At 40.0% G+C, this 18,874-nt stretch overlaps 3 protein-coding genes across 5 annotated transcripts; 2 read left to right on the top strand and 1 right to left on the bottom strand.

The window, feature by feature from the left end:
- Nucleotides 1-6,009: 6,009 nt before the first annotated feature.
- Nucleotides 6,010-6,827, bottom strand: LOC130720022 (uncharacterized). Its single transcript, XM_057570606.1, has 2 exons — nt 6,233-6,827; nt 6,010-6,047 (listed from the first exon to the last, which is right to left on the bottom strand). The coding sequence occupies exons 1-2, from the start codon at nt 6,825-6,827 to the stop codon at nt 6,010-6,012; spliced, it is 633 nt and encodes a 210-aa protein (XP_057426589.1).
- Nucleotides 6,828-8,924: 2,097 nt separating this feature from the next.
- LOC130717523 (V-type proton ATPase subunit B 2) lies at nt 8,925-14,668 on the top strand. Of its 2 annotated transcripts, none has more exons than XM_057567768.1 (15): nt 8,925-9,075; nt 9,559-9,623; nt 9,844-9,899; nt 10,024-10,122; nt 10,413-10,472; nt 10,897-11,008; nt 11,090-11,298; nt 11,744-11,872; nt 12,561-12,698; nt 12,932-13,082; nt 13,164-13,246; nt 13,590-13,637; nt 13,736-13,789; nt 13,869-13,952; nt 14,053-14,668. In XM_057567768.1, the coding sequence occupies exons 2-15, from the start codon at nt 9,566-9,568 to the stop codon at nt 14,236-14,238; spliced, it is 1,467 nt and encodes a 488-aa protein (XP_057423751.1). In that variant the 5' UTR covers nt 8,925-9,075; nt 9,559-9,565; the 3' UTR covers nt 14,239-14,668. The 2 variants fall into 2 exon arrangements, with proteins under 2 accessions (XP_057423751.1, XP_057423752.1); XM_057567769.1 differs by having other exon boundaries at nt 9,059-9,197.
- A 686-nt stretch (nt 14,669-15,354) lies between these two features.
- On the top strand, nt 15,355-18,258 carry LOC130720628 (uncharacterized). 2 transcript variants are annotated; one of them, XM_057571298.1, is made up of 4 exons: nt 15,355-16,115; nt 16,270-16,455; nt 17,219-17,303; nt 17,761-18,258. In XM_057571298.1, exons 1-3 carry the CDS (start codon nt 15,459-15,461, stop codon nt 17,237-17,239), a joined length of 864 nt encoding a protein of 287 aa, XP_057427281.1. In that variant the 5' UTR covers nt 15,355-15,458; the 3' UTR covers nt 17,240-17,303; nt 17,761-18,258. The 2 variants fall into 2 exon arrangements, with proteins under 2 accessions (XP_057427281.1, XP_057427282.1); XM_057571299.1 differs by having other exon boundaries at nt 17,666-17,829.
- Nucleotides 18,259-18,874: the final 616 nt, after the last annotated feature.

Consider the following 18,874-nt stretch of genomic DNA (forward strand, 5'->3'; position numbering starts at 1 on the left):
GAACAAGAACAAAAAGCTGCTGGAAAATCAAACTCCCAAATCCAGAAACAATAAGTAAAACCCAAAAAATTAAGCCTTGAAACAAAGAACCCAAACCCAGATGAAATTTTCATCTCAAATACAAACCATGAGGGTAACTAAATCAAATCTTGGCCGCATCTATGCATTCCTTCTCTTCTGCATCACATCTTGTTTCTTTCTTTTCTCAGACAAGACAAAACAAACATAGGGTAACTGTAAATGTATATTTGGTCAAATAAAGATGAAGGGTGCCTTAGATCTTGTTTGAGACCACTGTTGCATCTCCCCCAAACCCAGATGAAATTTTCATCTCAAATCAAGGTCGAGAACAGGAAGGAAGATGAATGATTGAACCTCCTGTGGCTTTCTTTGAGGCTGTACAATTTTTTTTAGAAAGAGATAGAGGAGGGAGGTGACGCTTGCTAATGAGAGAAGGTTAAGGGGAGAAAGTATTTTAGGGTTAGAAAAGGGGGAGGGGGCTGATTCAGATTTTTTTAGAGAGAGGGGAATTGTTGTAGAATGAAGGAGAAGAACTGAAAAATTTATGGGTTTGATTTTTAATAGAAGAAGATGAACAAAGATGAACATTAGAAAAAATTAGGGGTTTCAAATTTCTATTTTTTTTTCTACTGGAATTAGAAATTTTTCTGGGTTTTCAAGTTTAAACTTTAAACTTGAAGATGGAAGAAGATAAGATAATAGAGGTTGAAAATGATTAGGGATGAAGATGAGAAGTTATGATAATTTTTTTTTATATTGAGGACTTGTTTGTCACATTCAGGGACTAATTTGACGTCCAAATGTTTTTCCAACACTTCAATTCCACGTAGGCAGTCCAACTAGGGAAAAAAAAAATTCGTTAACGTCCGTTCCTTTTTTTTAACGTCAGGGACTAACTTGAACGACGTTTACCACATTCAGGGACCGCGAGATGCATTTTAAAAGTTTAGGGACCAACTTGAAGGCGGTGGAAACATTCAGGACCAACTTGAGTTTGATGATTGAATGATACTTCCTTCATTGTTCAACTTGTTTGCATTAATGATATCATTTTAGCTCGTTTCCACACATCATATTATCCATGATAGTATAAACTTATACAATATAATTGTTTGGTGTTTATTTTTATCGATAATTGTTTGGTGCTTAAGAGCATCTCCAATACATCGTTGTTATTTGGGTTGCTTAAACATTATTCTGGTGAGCCCAAACTGACATATAAGATTTAAGCAACCCAAACAGAATTTTTTCCAATCACAATGGTTTATTTTACTTTTGTTTGAGTCTCACTATATCTCATATATTCATATTATTTCAAGGTCATGACATTATTCAAGTTAATGAATGAAAGATAAAATATATTTTTTAGTAAAAAATCTAGAAGAAAGAGAATAAACAATTATTGCTTAAATTTAAGCAATCGGACTACAATGTCATGTTGCTCCAATGGTACTCCAAAATAAGCAATGCTGCTTAAGTGCTCCGACTAGATTAAGCAACCTCCATTGGAGATGCTCTAACATTGTATTGTATAAATTTATACATTAATCCCCTCTTATACATTAAAATGATAGAATATTTAATTCACCCTATAGATGATGGATAAAACATGATAAGAGTGTGATGTATAAGCCACCACCACAACCCTCCACCGTCACCCCCACACCACCCTTCGCCATTGCTACCACCACCACCGCCTCCACCACCTCCGCCACCACCATTGTCGCCGCCACCATTGTCACCACCGTTGTTGTCGTCATCGCTATCACCACCACCACGACAACCATCATTGTCATCGCTACCACCACTGCATACCGCCATGACCCACCTCCACAAACCACCACCAATGCCACCGCCACCACCATCATCACCATCACTTCAAACACCACCGACGTCGCCTCGCCACCTAAACCACCACTGCCACTACCGCCACCAAAACCCTCCAACATCACCACAACCACCATCATCACAACCACCTCCACCACTGTCATCGCCACCACCATCATCACGATCACTTCCAACATAAACATTGTCGTCACCGCCCTAACCACCCTTCAGCATCATCGTTGGCACCTCTACAATCAACACCACTATCGCAGCCACCTCGACCGTCATCGCCATCTTTAGCATCCACTAATACCATCTTCATTTTTATAATATATCATTATTCAATATTTCACGAAACATAGATTTATATTAATTTAAACGAATGGTATGTTATACAATGTATGACCAAACATTGCATATTATTAAAATTTGATTAAGTCTAATACTATTAGACTGTACACTATCAAGCTTTATACTATACAACACATCAAACGAGCCCTTAGTGAGTTTGTTTCTATTACTATAAGAAAAAGCTTGAATATTAACAAAATATTATTGACGATCTAAAAGTTGTCGTAAAGTCTTATTGACATCAACGGTACGGGGCCTGTTTGAATAACCGTTGGAGTGAACATAAATGTATTTTGATCCAATATAAGTTTGCTACTTTCACTCTAAGAAAAGAGTTGATTACTGACAAAAATTACTGATACTCTAAAGAGTCGACGCAAAACCTTGTTGTTACCAACAGTGTGGAGCCTGTTTGATCAAATGTTGCAACCCAACTAGTAACTATGCATTGTATTTGAATATAGTAATGTTTTTTTTGATAGCATGGCGGGGCAAAGAGCCCCAAAAGCGAAAAAGAACACTAATCAGCAGGAAGACTAAGGGAAGCAACAGCCGCCATAGAGTCCTGATATAAGATATGACGACACTCCAAAAGCGGGTGATGCAGCAAGTGTACTCCAAAGTTGAAAACATGGGCATTTCGAGCCAAGCAATCAGCTACCATATTAGCTTCGCGAGGGATGAGATCGAAGACAACCTTCATACCATGGGGAATGCTCCGCCTAATATATCTGGCAATCTCTGAATAAGGAGGAATCAGAGGTTGTGCAGAGGTCACAATAGTATGAGCTTCCGCAGAGTCCGTCTCAATAATAACAGGAGAGCAACCCCGTTGAACGGCCACGTCTACGGCAGTTCGGATCGCCCACAACTCAGCAAGAAGAGTGTTCGAGGATCCTAGTCTTCTGCAGAAGCCCTGAACCCAGTTTCTGTCACAATCACGAAGGACACCACCACACCCTGCTTCCCTCGTCTGCCAAACGGACCCATCCACGTTGAACTTCCACGAACCCACCGGCGGAGGTAGCCAGTACAAACTAGCGCTACTGCTGGGGCCTGTGTCCTGTGTCCAGGTATGCCTCTCGCGAATCGTCGAAAGACACCGCTGATGCCATAGCCATAACCGACGATGCCTCCCACGTCGCTCGCTAAAAAATCACAGAATTCCTCATTCTCCATAAACTCCAAATCACGTTTGCAAAGAGATTGGGCCAAGCTCCAACGTGATTCCGACGGCTGCCTCTCAGGTTGGTAGCCAACCAGCCGTGAAGATCCTGAGAGAAGAACACTGACGCAAGGCTCGAATCGATCAAGGAAGTCCAAACACCCTTAACCCTGTTACAGTCACGGAGTGCATGGAGTGTGGATTCGCGGTAGGCTCCACACAAAGGGCAAGCGTCATCCTCCCCTAGGTGGCAATGAACACGTTTAGCGTTTGTTATAATGCCATCATTTACTATCTTCCAGAGCAAGATACGAACCCGATGAGCTCCTTTCCAGCCCTATATAAGACGCCACACAGGGTCTGGTTCGGCATGAGAGTATCGGTTCATCGCCAGCTCGTAAGCAGATCTCGTGGAGTATTGACCAGAAGCCGTTAAACCCCAAGCCAATCTATCATGAGAGGCAGTGTTCGATGGGGGCACAAGGGAGCGTATCTCCTGGGTTTGCACGTCAGGGAGTAGCCCGATAAAGAGCTCGTCACGCCAACTCCCATCTAGATTCACATACTCAGCAACCACAGCATGCAACAAGGTTGGCGTGATCGTGTCAACAGCCACATGAGATAGGATTATACCTGACGGGAGCCACTGGTCGTGCCAAAACCTGGCAGTGCGACCGTTCCCAAGCACCCAGCGCAAACCTTCAGTGAAAAGGTTCCAAGTTTGACAAATACCTTGCCAAATCAAGGAGGAAGATTGCTTCTGTTGCACGATGGGGAGAGCGTGAGACCCACAACCATATTTTGCACGAATGACACTGGCCCATAGCGATTCAGGTTCATGAACCAGGCCCCAATTTATTTTCATAAATAGTGCCTGATTTAATTCATGCATTCTGCGCAACCCAAGTCCACCAAGGTTCTTTGGAGCACAGACCCGGTCCCATGGTATAGGGCTATAACTTCTACCACCCTCATCAGCTCCCCACAAAAAACGTCGCTGGTCCTTCTCTAGCTGATTACAAACATATTTGGGCAACATCATAGACTGCATACAGTAGGTAGGGATAGTAGAAACTACCGCTTGCACCATGGTGACACGGCCAGCAAGGCTCAAAGAAGAAGCTTTCCATGAAGAGAGGCGCTGCTGCGTTTTCTGAAGCAAGAAGGAGTAAGTGTCCTTGTTTGTCCGGCGATGAATCAACGAGACACCAAGGCATTTTCCTAGATCCGAAGTCAGTGAGATGCCTGCCTCTCGACTAAGTTGAGATGCACAGCGGTGGTGAACATTACCAGAAACAAACATTCTTGATTTCTGCAAGCTAACTTTCTGCCCTGAGGAGGAACAAAAATCACCTAGGCAATCTCTCATCACCTGAATCTGTTGGGAAGATGCCTCGCCAAAAAGAAGAAGGTCATCAGCAAAAAACAAGTGAGAAATTGGTGGACCATCCCGAGAGAGAGTTATGGGTTTCCACCTTCCACTATCAACTGTTGCCTGAATCATGTGAGCCAAACGCTCCATACAAAGAACAAACAGATAAGGGGAGATCGGATCCCCTTGCCTGATACCCCGAGATGGAGTGAAAGCAGAAGTTTTCTCCCCATTAAACAGAATTTGGAAGGAGCAACTACTAACACAACTCAAAATAAGATGGCAGAACTCAGAATAGAACCCAACCTCTTTAAGTGTGTCCAACAAAAAATCCCAACTGACTCTGTCATAAGCTTTCTCCAAATCCACTTTGACGGCGACCCAACCTTTCTTTCTCTTGATGGTGCGCATGGAGTGGAAAACCTCTTGGGCAATGACAATGTTGTCAGAGCTATGCCTTCCAGGAACAAAGCTACACTGGTTAGGAGAGATTAAGCTAGGCAGAAACGGTTTCAATCTATTAGCAATAGCTTTTGTCATAATTTTATAAACCACATTACATAAACTGATTGGCCTGAATTGCTTGAAATTATCAGGCCTATCAATTTTAGGAATCAGCACAAGAAGGGTCTCATTGATCTCTTGGATCTTGTGGTGGTTATGGAAACAATCCTGCACCAGTTTGATCACAGAATTTCCAACAATGTCCCAGTGCTTCTGAAAGAAAACCGGCTGAAGTCCATCCGGGCCTGGAGCCTTGAGTGCACCCATATCAAATACGGCCTTCTTAATTTCGCTCTCCTCCAAGGGGCCCTGAATCTCGTCCAGAACCTGCTGCGGGAGATGAGGGAAACAATTCCTACTTGCCAGTGGCTGGACCTGATCAGAGGCAGTATACAAATCCCTGAAAAAATCAACAGACATATTTTTTAGAGTATCAGTATCAGTAATCTGTTCACCATTATCTAGCGAAAGAACCTCTATTTTATTGCGCTTCCTCCGGGTCTTTGTTGAAGCATGAAAAAATCGAGTATTCCTATCACCATGTTTGATCCACATGCAGCGGGATTTTTGGCGCCAAATCATCTCTTCTTGAACAAGGACCTTCTGGTAATCAGCCCAAAGCTTCTTTTGCAAATGCTCAAGGAAAGGTATAGGCTGCATACGAAGCTTACAATTAATACCTTCCAGCCGTCTTAACAACCTCTTCTTTCGCCGAAAGACATTACCAAAAACTTTGTGATTCCATTCAGTAACATCATGACGAAAGGTTTCAGAAGCACTCATCCAATCTCCCCCATTCTTCCACGCCTGACAAACAATATGAGGAAGCCTATTGTCAGATAGCCAGCACGACATGAAGCGGAAAGGTCTCTCCCGCGGGTTCTGAGGAGGAGCGGCGCATAAGGTCAGCAGCAGAGGCTTATGATCTGATTTCAGCTGAGGGAGATGAATAATAGAGGAATCAGGGAAGCCTTCGAGCCACTGAATGTTACAGACAGCCCGGTCCAATCTCTCCTTAATTCCCCGCCACGTCCAAGTAAAAGGGGGGCCTTTAAACCCCATGTCAGAAAGCTGGCAACGCTCTAGACATTCACGGAAGCACCTCATAGAGTAGGTATTGGCTCCTGCTCCACCATACTTCTCATCCGCACCAAGATAAGCATTAAAGTCACCTAACACTATCCAAGGGGGGGAGATGCGCTCTTGGAGTTCAACCAAGCTGCTCCAAAGAACATTCCTGATTGATGAATTCGGGCTACCAGAAACGAAAGTGGCAAGAAAAGAATTTGAGCAGCCAAAAGGTGTGATGGAAGCATGAACAAACTGGCGATGAGCGCGAAGAACTTCAACCTGTACTTCATGCCCTTTCCAGAGAATCCAAATACCACCAGCGAAACCCTCAGCCTCCACAATAAAACTCTGGTCAAAGCCTAGGGATTTTACAATGGCTTTAGCTCGAGAACCACTTACCCTAGTCTCAAACAGAGCCACACAACTGACACGATGTCTATACACCAAGTCTTTAATAAGCAAGGGAAATCCCTTAGCTGCTGCGCCACGAACATTCCAAGTTATAAGGTTTAACATCATTAAACACAACTAAATGGGAGGATAGGGCGAAAGACACAAGCTAAGAAGCCCTCTTGGAGGAACCCGGTGATAAGCTCCGGTCACGCTCTCTCGTAGGATCTTTAGGCATATCAGCCTCCTTAACCGCCTTGTGTCGTCGATCAGCAGCTCTCCTTCCCGACTTCTTCTTTGGATCAGGAGGACGAGTGCCATGGTGATCCTCACCTAAACTCTTCGACGCTGTCTGGTTCCCCGGTGCTGGAGAAGGAAAAGGTTTGGTGAAGCCACCCTCAGGAGTGGGCCCCGTAGCAATAAAAAGGTGGGTGGGGGTCTGATCTGCAATATTTGTGTTTGATGCAGTCGCATCCACGTGAGGCATACCACGTGCCATGTTTTTAACCTGCGTAATAGTAAACTTATTTCCTCGTACCCCGTCAGGCCCATTATGAGCATCTGCAATGTCCTGACTCTGAGGCATGATTACGTCATGAGTAACAACGACACCCTGAATCACAGGAGAAGATCCCGAAGCTTCAGCAGCTTCCTTCTCATTCAAATTCTTTTGAAAACCTTCCTTGCTTTGATCTGTAACCGGCACCTGATTGGTAGGAGAGTCATTAATGGCAATGATTTCAACATTATTTTCAAACGGAGCCTTGGGATCCACAGCCTTGGTACCAGAACTTTCCGGGATTGGATCTTCAATGCCAAGAGCATTAAAGCGGGACCCACTCCTATGATTCTGAGGACGGGGAATATTCTGCTGACGTGGACCAGTATCTCTCCCAGTGGGCTGGATGGACCGCTTTCCCCGCCTCTGATCGCGTTTCACAAGCATCCAATCCCCAAAGGGTTGATCTGCATGAACTTTGCTCGTCGGTGTTTTCCCTGCCGTCGACTTCGCCGGGGCTGATGAAGGCTCCTTTGACTGACTGACAATCATCGGGCAGCCATCCACCCTGTGTCCGAACCTACCACAGTGGAAGCATATTTGACTCAATCCCTCATATTCAACTCCATAGACATCATCATCAAGCGAGAGCTTAGCAACCAGGGTCTGATTCAGATCGACTTCAACACAAATTCTAGCGAAACGCGCTCGTTCTGTTCCATCTGGATCAATGCCACCAGTGTTCTCCATTCGCAACGTATGCTCGTCTATCTTGATCATCCGCCCCAGTTTGCTGCCAATCCTCCATAAGAAGTGCTTTCCATACATCTCAATGGGGAAGGCAGGGATACGTACCCAGATAGCAACACGTCCAAGCTCTCTTTCTGATGGAACAAATTTGGGTTTCCATTTCTGGACCGCCAAGCAGTGACCCAGGATCACCCAAGGACCACCATCGAAAACATGTCTCCTATCCTCAGAGTTAGCAAAACGCACCACAAAAAAATCTTGATCAAGATCGATCACCTCCATGTGACCAGACGGTTTCCACAGTTTCAAAAGCCTATCTTGGATGAAGTTCAGGCTCACCCTTTTCCCGAGCAGCTTTATGATAATAGCTTTCCTCCAGGGGCGGCGAGCTTCCTTCATCTCTCGCTTAGTAACCCTAATTACTGGGCAAAGAGGGTCCTCCGGAGGTTCATCAGACACCATGTCGGAGTCCTCCTCCGCTTCAGACAGTTCATCCTCCAGATCAGATCCATAGCCTTCCATATCCAAACTCTCTTCTGGAGGGACGGTATCCCGACCATTGATACCGGTGCAAATGTCCTTGTACGACACAGGCTGGCGCAACATTCGATGCACCGATAATCTAAATAATTATTATTAAATAAATATAATTTAAATCTCCCTAGTAATTCACTTATGAATAGAAAATATTTTTTCCATCCACATTCTTGAATATAGTAATGTTGAAAATAGAAATGCAGCAATGATGAGGGTATGACAATAAGTATTAATTTCCTTGTGATCAATTGAAAATACGAGCAAAAGGACAAAGCTACCAGTGACGTGTCATCCTTAGCACCTTGCACCTGGCAAAATGACCACATATCCATTTTCTTTTCATTTTATTTTTTGATTTTTGATTTTGATTTTCCCACCCGAGAATGAAAAATACAGTTACCCTTCTCCAAAATCAAATCGAAGTAGAAAGGTGAAATCCGAAAAGATATAATTATTTTAAAAATAAAAGATATAATTAATTCCTGTTGTTGAATTGTTTTGGGTCCATTATTCACATCACATCGTCACACCCACACCCACACCCACGTTTCTCTTGCGCTTCATCATTCAGATCACGGAAAACCACAGGTACTCCTCTATCTCTTCCGATCCATTTTCTCTGATTCGATCTTACTCTCATCATTCAATTCTCCGTTTCTCGATCTCGTTGTTTCGCCGTTTCCCACAAATCTCAGTCCCGCTTTCCCCAGGTTTGAGTAATCAAACTACGTAACTAGCTCATGTTTCGATCACTCACCAACTACAATCACGCTACACTGCCTTCAATTTTGCATCAAACTACTATTACTATTACTGTTGATTTTGCTGTTTCTGAACCTGTTCCTTAGTTCAGTAGTGATTGGCTCGGATCGACCAATTCTTAAGAACCAATTTGAGAATTCTTAGTTCAGTAGTGGTTTCGGCGTCGACTGTTTTATTGTTTTTGGTGTTTGCTTTGTGTTAATTATTGATGGAAGCAGAGTGTCTTATTGAACTCTTGCTTCTCATTTGTGATTTTGGTTTGGCATGTATTGACTTTTGTGTGTTTTCCTTTTCTCTGATTGTTTCAAGTTCTAAGATGGGTGTGGCTCAGAAAATTCCCGATACCGAGGATGGCACTTTGGAGATAGGAATGGGTATGTGTCTTATCTGTTTATCTGAATTGTTCATTTTCTATGATGATCCGATTCGCTATAGGCGCCTGTATAATGCTCGCTATTATGCATAAAAGAGGCAGTTTGTATGCAAGACTACTGGATTGATCAATTAACATTGATAACTTAAGTCGTTCGTTCCTTTGTCATTTAGTTTCCCTCTAAATTGTTTTGTTGTTGACTTTGTTCGTTGACATTGCAGAATACCGAACTGTGTCTGGAGTTGCTGGACCGTTGGTCATCCTTGATAAAGTTAAGGTAATGACAGTCTGCTTGCTGCCTGATATTCATATGGATATTTTGATCTTTTGACTTTGCCAATGACGTTGTCTCTGGATTTCTGCATGGTGTGACTAAATTTTACACTGATGAATTGCATCAGGGACCCAAATTTCAAGAGATTGTTAATATTCGTTTAGGAGATGGAACTACTCGTCGTGGACAAGTTCTAGAGGTTGATGGTGAAAAGGCTGTTGTTCAGGTGAGAGCCTATATAGCACATGCATTGAATCATCTTCTGTATAAATTTGTCTCTTATCTTCGAGTTCATGTCTTTAGGATTTATGTGTTTATTTTGTATGCATAACCAAAACATTCTAAGCTTCACGAGTAGTATTGTTTGTATAAGATCTTCATTGTTGTCTCTTTCGTCCATGTAGCTGCAGTGACTTTAATAGCAAATAGTTTTGTCACTGTTTAGGTTTAATATTCTGCCAGCGTTGTTAGCAGCATTTTCAAGTTTATCGACCTTTTTTCCCTACTATTGATCAGGTATTCGAAGGTACATCTGGGATTGACAATAAATTTACGACTGTGCAATTTACCGGAGAGGTATAAACTCTTGATTATTACTATCCTTTCTATGTTCAAAAGTAAACGTGAAGCAATGCATGCAAATTTCTTGATTTTTACTTCAGTTAATATGCTGTTTGATGACGTCTATCTATATGACTATATCATTGAAATTTTGCTACTTCCGGACCTAAATAATGCACTAATTGTTAGTTTGGGATTTCTATTTTGCTTTGGAAAACACAGAATTCGGCTGACCATTTGCTGGCTTTTAAAATGCTGTCTTCTAAATTATCCATTGAGTAATTAAGAGAAGCCCAATTTAGCTGAGTATTGAGTGTTGAGTATTGAGTTGAAACTAAAGTTCTTCCTTCAATTTATTTGATATGTAACTTTTATTATATGGAACCAATTCGTTCCACCTTTGACTTCCTCCATTCTTCTCTTCTTGTTATATTTACAGGTGTTAAAAACTCCTGTCTCACTGGACATGCTTGGACGCATATTCAATGGTTCTGGAAAACCAATTGATAACGGTCCACCGATTTTGCCTGAGGCTTACTTGGATATATCAGGTATTTAATTTCTGCACTTTTCTACTACTGCATGTTTGTTGATGTCGGATTTTCTCCCATAATGTCTTCCCAACAATTCAGGAAGTTCCATCAACCCTAGTGAGAGAACGTATCCTGAGGAGATGATACAGACGGGAATATCTACAATTGATGTCATGAATTCTATTGCTAGAGGTCAAAAGATCCCTCTATTCTCAGCAGCTGGTCTCCCCCATAATGAAATCGCTGCACAAATATGTCGTCAGGCTGGCCTAGTCAAGCGATTAGAGAAGTCTGATAACCTTCTTGAGGTACAGCAAAGTTGCTAGTGTTCATTTCATCAAATATGTTAAATGCTCTTGAATTTAACTTTTCGCAATCGGTAGAGATTTGTGTTCCATTATGACATTCCTTATTTATGGTTAATGATGATGACAATGGCGATGTATAGGAAAAGAAATATTATTAAATAGGAAAGGAAAATTACAAAAGAGGATAAAGTATCCTCCAAAATAAAATATAAGGCTGATGGATGATTAAAGAACTGTTATGAAGAAGCTGAGATAAAAAATTTGAAATTACTTCAATTTTTTTATTGCTTTTAGATATACTGCTTATCATTGCCTTTAGATTAATAAGGCTATTTTCTTATATGAAGGCGATGTTTCTTACAGATACACTCTTTTTACTGAAATCATTACTTCTATACTTTCTGTATATGAAGGCGATGTTTCTTACAAATCTTGTTTTCTGCAGGGTGGAGAAGATGACAATTTTGCCATTGTGTTTGCGGCTATGGGAGTTAACATGGAGACAGCACAGTTTTTCAAACGTGACTTTGAGGAAAATGGTTCAATGGAGAGAGTGACCCTTTTCCTTAATTTGGTAATCTCTAGATATCAGTATGCAAATATTCTTTATTTTCAAATGTGACTTTGAGCATGCAAGTATCTCTGATTTTTTTCATCATTTTCCTTTTAGTAGTTATGCATTTACAGTTTATGAATTAAAGGAAATAATGGTCCTTATATTGATATTGTTTTAGAATACATGCTTGGAATTTGCTATAAATTTAGTTTGTTGTTTTATCATTCATAATGGCCCTTATTAAGATTTTTATTCTCTGGAGACCCAATCTATGCATTACAAAAAAGTATTACTTTCCGCTCTTCATATGTAAATCTAGCATATTGATTGATGGATATATGTATATATAAGGGGCCATATGTCCATGATTAATGCTTAACTATTTTTTGGCTTGTTAACCTAAACCAAGCACATATGCCAATTTTAGGGGGGGAATAAATTTTCTGGGATGTACCAGCTGATGATGTTAATTTTAAATGATAATGGAGTATGTTAGTTTTTTGTTATTAAAAGATGGATGGCCTTAATTTTTTTTTAAGTGGATCATAATTGTATTTGAGGAACCCAAGGTGACATAGAGAATAACCTTTTAAAAAATGAAATTCAAATGAAGCATCTACTGTAATTTTGAAAATTTGATTTCTTGACCTGCTCGAAGGAGCTGCTATTAACATGTTTGTTCTCTTGCCATTGTGGTACACTGCAGGCAAATGATCCTACAATTGAGCGTATTATCACTCCTCGTATTGCTCTTACTACTGCTGAATATTTGGCTTATGAGTGTGGCAAGCATGTTCTTGTGATACTCACAGATATGAGTTCTTATGCTGATGCTCTTCGTGAGGTAATGTTCCTTCAACTGTAATTTCTTAGGGAAACGAATCAACAAAAGAAAAGAAAGAGGAGATAAACCTTGTACTGCCTTTACCATTCTCCTGGGTTTAATGATAATTAAAAATTGACACTGCTTGGATCTTTTGCTTAATCTTGTAGTATGAAAAGTAACTTAAAATATGTTTAAATATTTCTTGAACATTTTTCATGACACAAGCTATTGATCACTTCTTGGTCCTATAGGTATCTGCTGCCCGTGAAGAAGTGCCAGGAAGACGTGGTTACCCTGGTTATATGTATACAGATCTTGCAACAATTTATGAACGTGCTGGAAGAATTGAGGGACGCAAAGGCTCTATTACCCAAATTCCAATTCTAACCATGCCAAATGATGGTAATGAAATATTATAGTTTCTTAGCTAGCTTGTAAAACATTTACGGGGGTGATCATGTTTCTTGAACTTCTTTTGTACAGATATTACACATCCAACTCCTGACCTGACTGGATATATCACTGAGGGGCAGATATACATTGATAGGCAGCTGCACAATAGACAGGTAGGTTCAGCTGGAATGAATACTATACACCATGTTGAATTAGTTACTGGATTAGTTAGAAGAGAAAATTTGGGGCAGAATGAATCCCGACATTTAATTTAATGTGATATTGCTTTAAGAATACTAAATCGTTGGCTTGTTATTTAATGGAAGTTAGTACTCTCTCTGGGAAATTTATTGGTTTCTCCCATCTTTTTAATGCTCTTTCTATCTTTTCTTGGCTCTAACTAAGAGTTGAAATATTCTGATTTTATTTTCATTGATAAATCAAATCAAAATGATGTATTTATGTCAGTATACAATCAGTCAAGATGACCTGGTAACATTGTTTTTTATTGGGCAGATATACCCACCAATCAACGTCCTTCCCTCACTTTCTCGGTTGATGAAGGTAAGGTCAAACTTGTTTTTTTGATAATAAATTTGCAGTTCTTAATTAAAAAGTGAGTGGTTCACTCTTTAATGATGCGTCATTGGCCACCTCTGCAGAGTGCCATTGGTGAAGGAATGACTAGAAAGGATCATTCTGATGTGTCCAACCAGGTATTCTGTTATTTGTTCATCATATACTTGTTTCTTTTATATTTATAAACCTTATCAGCGTTATTTTTTTTCTTTCCAGCTATATGCAAATTATGCCATTGGAAAGGATGTTCAGGCAATGAAAGCTGTGGTTGGAGAAGAAGCACTTTCATCTGAGGACCTGGTCTCTGCTAATTTTATTTCTAAGGATATTTTGTTTGTTCTAATGAAATTATCCTTGAAGTAGTACTAATGAAACTTAATATTTTACCTTTTGTTAACAGCTTTATCTGGAATTTTTGGACAAGTTTGAGAGGAAGTTTGTGGCCCAGGGAGCTTATGACACCCGCAATATATTCCAGTCACTTGATCTTGCATGGACTTTACTTCGTATTTTCCCTCGTGAGCTTCTTCATCGTATACCAGCCAAGACTCTTGACCAGTTTTACAGCCGAGATGCTGGTAATTGATGAGCAGGCAAGTTCATATAGCTTGGTCTCAGCGCCTAAAAGCATCAGCCATTAGTTCGCTTCTTAGTTTTCTCGCCCAAAGTTCATACTTCTTCTATCCATCAGAAATATAATAAAGGATTGAGTCTGTATGAGTGCCTTATATTCTGAGTCCGAAATAGAAGAAAACCCCCATAGTTGGCATGATGATTCCTATGCCATTTTGTTTTCTTTTGGTGGAGAAAATATTTTGTTAGTTGTGTTTCACACAGTTTGGGATGGTTGGAATTTGTGGAGACTGTCCTCCAGATGTATGTTTGCTTGTTTCACAATCTTATTTATCTTGTAATTTTGTCTTTTAGGTTATTTATAATCAGGATAGTTGTCAGTTGGACACTTCTTGATGTAATTATATGTTTTACTCTATTAATAATTGAAACAAGCTTCTGTAGTCTAGGAGTATTTGAGTTCCATAGAAAAAGGAGTATCTGATGATGCTTTCTCAGACTATATGTGATGGATCCTATCCACCCCACAGCTTGGGTGTAGGGATGGAATGTCCACATTGTATTCTAGCTTACATTAGGTGTAGGTCCGGTTTATTACCAAATAAATTACTTTTTAAAAAGTTCACTTAGTTAAGAAAAAGTTGGGTTCTAGCCATTTAAGAAGCATTTTAAATCTGAGTGGTTTTTTAAAGTAAATCTCAATAAAATAACAATGTTGTTTTGTTTTCTTATGTTACTAGTTAGTTTCTCATTATAATACTTCAAAAATTATATATGTAATGTATCAATTTAAAGATTAAAGCGTGCAGTTTTCCAAATGCTCAAAATAAGGTTTTTAGGCTTTTAAATATTTTATAGTTTACTTTTTAAATTAATAAAACAATTTACCAATAAAAAAATTGGATAAAAAACATTTCATCATGGGGTTGTTTGTGACGGAACCAGCGACAGAATATTAGAGAGGAAAGTCTCACAGTTTTACAAACAAGTGAGTCAAACAACCACCCTTGCGGTAAACAATGGATAATGAAATTTGCGACGAAATAAACCTCTCTCTAATCTAATTTTGTGGCGGGTTAAACCCGCCGCAAAACGCTGACAAGAATTTACAGGTACAATAAAAAACATCGTGGGCTTTCATCTCCCAGAACCCTCTCTCTCTCGCGTTTGTATTCTCTAGCGAAAGAATTGAATCGTGGCTAGGGTTAGGGTTTCGACCCTCAAACAAGTAGAATGGACGCAGAGATTGATCACTACGCGGTGCTGGGTCTACCGTCCGGCGAAGAAGGCGCCAACCTAACGGAGAAAGAGATCACCAAGGCATACAGATGGAAGGCCCTCGAACTCCACCCGGACAAGAAGCGCGACGACCCCAACGCCGCCGCCAACTTCCAGCAACTCCGCACCTCCTACGACATCCTCAAGGACGAGAAGGCTCGGAAGCTCTTCGATGACCTGCTTCGCGTCAAGCGCGACCACCAGCGCCGTCAGTCGCAGCGCGACGGGAAGCGGCGTAAGATGATGGACGACCTTGATCGGAGGGAGCGTGAAGCGTCTACGGCGGATCCCTCTGTGAAGGAGCGTGAGGAGGAGGCGAGGATTGCTAGGCAGCTTAAGGAAGAGATTGCGAGGATTCGTGCTATGCATAACAAGAATGCAGTGCCCGATTTGGCTACCATGAAGAAAGAGAGCGCGGGCGGCGGTGGTGGTGGGGTTGCGGTGGATCAAGAGAAGGTTCTGAAAGTTTCCTGGGAGAAGGTGGGTGAAGATTACCCTGCGGAGAAGTTGAGGGAGTTGTTTTCTAAGTTTGGTGAAGTGGAAGATGTGGTCATCAAGGGGAGTAAGAAAAGGGGTTCTGCACTTGTTGTCATGGCCACTAAAGATGGAGCTGTGAGTTTTTTAATCTTGTTCAATGGTGTTGGTTGATTTTGAGCCATTTATCAGTTTGTGGGACTATGCATGATGGTTGTTGCTTTTGCTAATTGTATTTGAATAACAGTATGTGTGATTTGTACATTTTTTGGTTAATTGTTGGTTTATACAGGTTGCTGCGACAGGAAGCGTGATTGGTCATCTTGCTAATCCCTTGCTGGTTTTACCTCTTAAACCAGCAATGGCGGCAGATTCTTCGAGTGCCCCGAAGGCTGGGGAAACTGAGAGGGTGGGTAATCTGGTTGGGGCTGGATACCAAGCTTTTGAGGATTCTGTTCTGAAGAAACTGCTGCAGAAGGTGTGCTATTCGCTTGTTTACTTTTCACATTGGAATTTCTTTGCTTTTGTCATTTCTTCTTTTAAGTTTACTTATGAGCATATTGAACTTAAGTTTGATACATAAATTCTTATAGCTAAACAAGGGTTTTTCTTCTAGTGGCTTGATAGAAAGTATAGATCTTGGTTTCATTGTCCTTTTGTGCTCATATGATTCTACTGCTGCACTTTAATATGCCATCTCATTTTGTGTTTGATATACTGCCTAGCTTAGTATGACTACTGTAAGAATAGTCTCAAGATAATATATTCTGTTTGTGCATCTAGTCATCGAGTAAACATGGCTTCTAAATGTAGAATAATGAGAGGGAAAAAGGACAGTAAATTTAAAATTTGTAGCTTTGGTAGCATTTTACGGTTGGATATAATAGAATGGAATTGCTTGTTACCTTGTTCTATTTTGTTCTCTTCGATTTCACCTTTTGATTGTAACCAAAATGTATCACTTTTTCCACCCTTACCTTATGTCTTGTTCTGTTCTACTTTTTTTTTATTCTGTTATACTCTTAAGATGCACCAAACTTGAAACATAATCCATATGTTCTATTCTAACTTGTCTACCAAGCGCTACCTTAGGGTTATATCAGGGACTAGTTCTGCTCTGAATGTTTTTCTTTCACTTGTGAACAGTTTTTCTCTGTATAATGTGTTCCACTCCCATAACACTACATGACATCTGTAACTTATATATCTTACCTGTTTTCTTGACTTGTTTCTATGTGCAGGCTGCAGAAAAGCAAAGATGACGCCGTCTGATGTTAAGCATAAGAATTGATTATTGATGTGGTCATGTCCCCAATTGAAATACAGGTACTGAAACTAACATAGTTGTTCTCAATGATCCCATTATTTGTGATATGTCAACCCGAGTGTTTGTATCCAGATATACTATTGGATGAATAGTATACTGGAGATCCTATGGTTTTGTTGTATTATATTATATACATTATATATAATTTTTAATTATTATCATTTTTGGTATTTGGATTTATTATCATTTTGCAATTCATATGTGATGAGTTTTTTCCTGGTGTGAATATAACGCATAGAACAAGTGTTTCTGCTAATGGAAAGCCAATACCTAATCTTAACCTTAATTATGAGGAAGCTGAGCTTGGGGAGATCGTGAACAATATATTTCTAACATATTGTGTTTTGCCTTTTCCTAATAGTTATGCAGAATCAAGAATAGGGCATGGGCTTGACAAGCATTGTACACTTCACATACTGGTCATTAACTGATTTTTTGTCCTTGATTGATTATCAGGAGTTTGCAATCTGTGGTTATATAATTCAAGGAAGTTTCCTTTTGACGAAAATCATAAACTGCAATTTGAAGGTGGTGTTCGGTTTTTATTATGTCACCTTGGGTCCATGACCAAATCCTGCTGGTTTACAAAAGAGAGAGCAAATGGCATCTGATGGAAAGTCTGAGACGAGTGATTCCCATAAATAATGCCAATCAAGTTGTGCTATGTGCTAGCTTATCAGTTTGGAATTCATTCTGCTATTTGTTTGCAACCCTAAAATGGAAATGGAATTCAGATTATATCCTTTGGGGATATTCTCAACATGATGTACGAAGATTTGTAATTTTGTATAGACGATATACTGTGCAGGCTGAGAATAGAGAATGCTATATAAATATATTACTAGCGGGATTACCCGTGCCCTGCACGGGTGACTTTTGTTATTTACAATTTAAATTTCATGTAATATTATGTTTTGTATCTTTTTAGTAAATATATTTTAACAATTGTTTCAACTATATGTTCTTAATAGTGATAATTATGTATTAATCTACCACAACTTTTTTTTATACATGTTTAATTATTAATATTTGATTGATTATTTTTCATATCAATGTTTCTATTTATAATAGCAATAACACTAATAATAATATATATATATTGATTCAAAATGTTTGGTGAATGTGCATTTCCTTAAGGGATTTCGCCTAGGCTTTTGGTCCGGGTTCGATCGCCTCTAAGGGAAAATATAATACATTTGTGGTCAGGGACATTACTACCGTATCCCGAGCCAGGTTAGTCACGTGGGGCTCTTTTCCCCCGTGGTGACTGGTGGCCAAAGGACCAAAAAAAAAAACATGTAACAACAAAATGAAACCCCACTTCTAATAAAACTCAAATCAAATCATAGGAGAAAATCGCCAGATTAAATAAACCAAAATAATAGATAATTTACGAAAATTATTTAGATCCAGAGGCTTCTCTTATTTTTAAATAAACTCTCATGTGACTATTACTTTTAAGTTTGAACTTGTCCTCTTTTTTGTCCTTGGCTCTTCGATCATACCTTTGGTAACCACCGCCTACCAGGGACGATGGAGGAAAAATTCATTTTATCAATCCAAGCAGATA

Source organism: Lotus japonicus, chromosome 5 (assembly GCF_012489685.1).
Source record: "Lotus japonicus ecotype B-129 chromosome 5, LjGifu_v1.2".
Lineage (NCBI taxonomy): Eukaryota > Viridiplantae > Streptophyta > Magnoliopsida > Fabales > Fabaceae > Lotus > Lotus japonicus.

Coding starts and splice junctions, on each gene's coding strand:
- LOC130720022 (XM_057570606.1), bottom strand. CDS start 6,827: ATGTTAAACCTTATAACTTGGAATGTTCGTGGCGCAGCAGCTAAGGGA. Junction 6,048..6,232: donor GAGATTGGACCGGGCTGTCT/GTAACATTCAGT, acceptor ATTGTTTGTCAG/GCGTGGAAGAATGGGGGAGA.
- LOC130717523 (XM_057567768.1), top strand. CDS start 9,566: ATGGGTGTGGCTCAGAAAATTCCCGATACCGAGGATGGCACTTTGGAG. Junction 11,873..12,560: donor TGACCCTTTTCCTTAATTTG/GTAATCTCTAGA, acceptor GGTACACTGCAG/GCAAATGATCCTACAATTGA. Junction 13,638..13,735: donor CACTTTCTCGGTTGATGAAG/GTAAGGTCAAAC, acceptor CCACCTCTGCAG/AGTGCCATTGGTGAAGGAAT.
- LOC130720628 (XM_057571298.1), top strand. CDS start 15,459: ATGGACGCAGAGATTGATCACTACGCGGTGCTGGGTCTACCGTCCGGC. Junction 16,116..16,269: donor TGGCCACTAAAGATGGAGCT/GTGAGTTTTTTA, acceptor TGGTTTATACAG/GTTGCTGCGACAGGAAGCGT. Junction 16,456..17,218: donor TGAAGAAACTGCTGCAGAAG/GTGTGCTATTCG, acceptor TTCTATGTGCAG/GCTGCAGAAAAGCAAAGATG.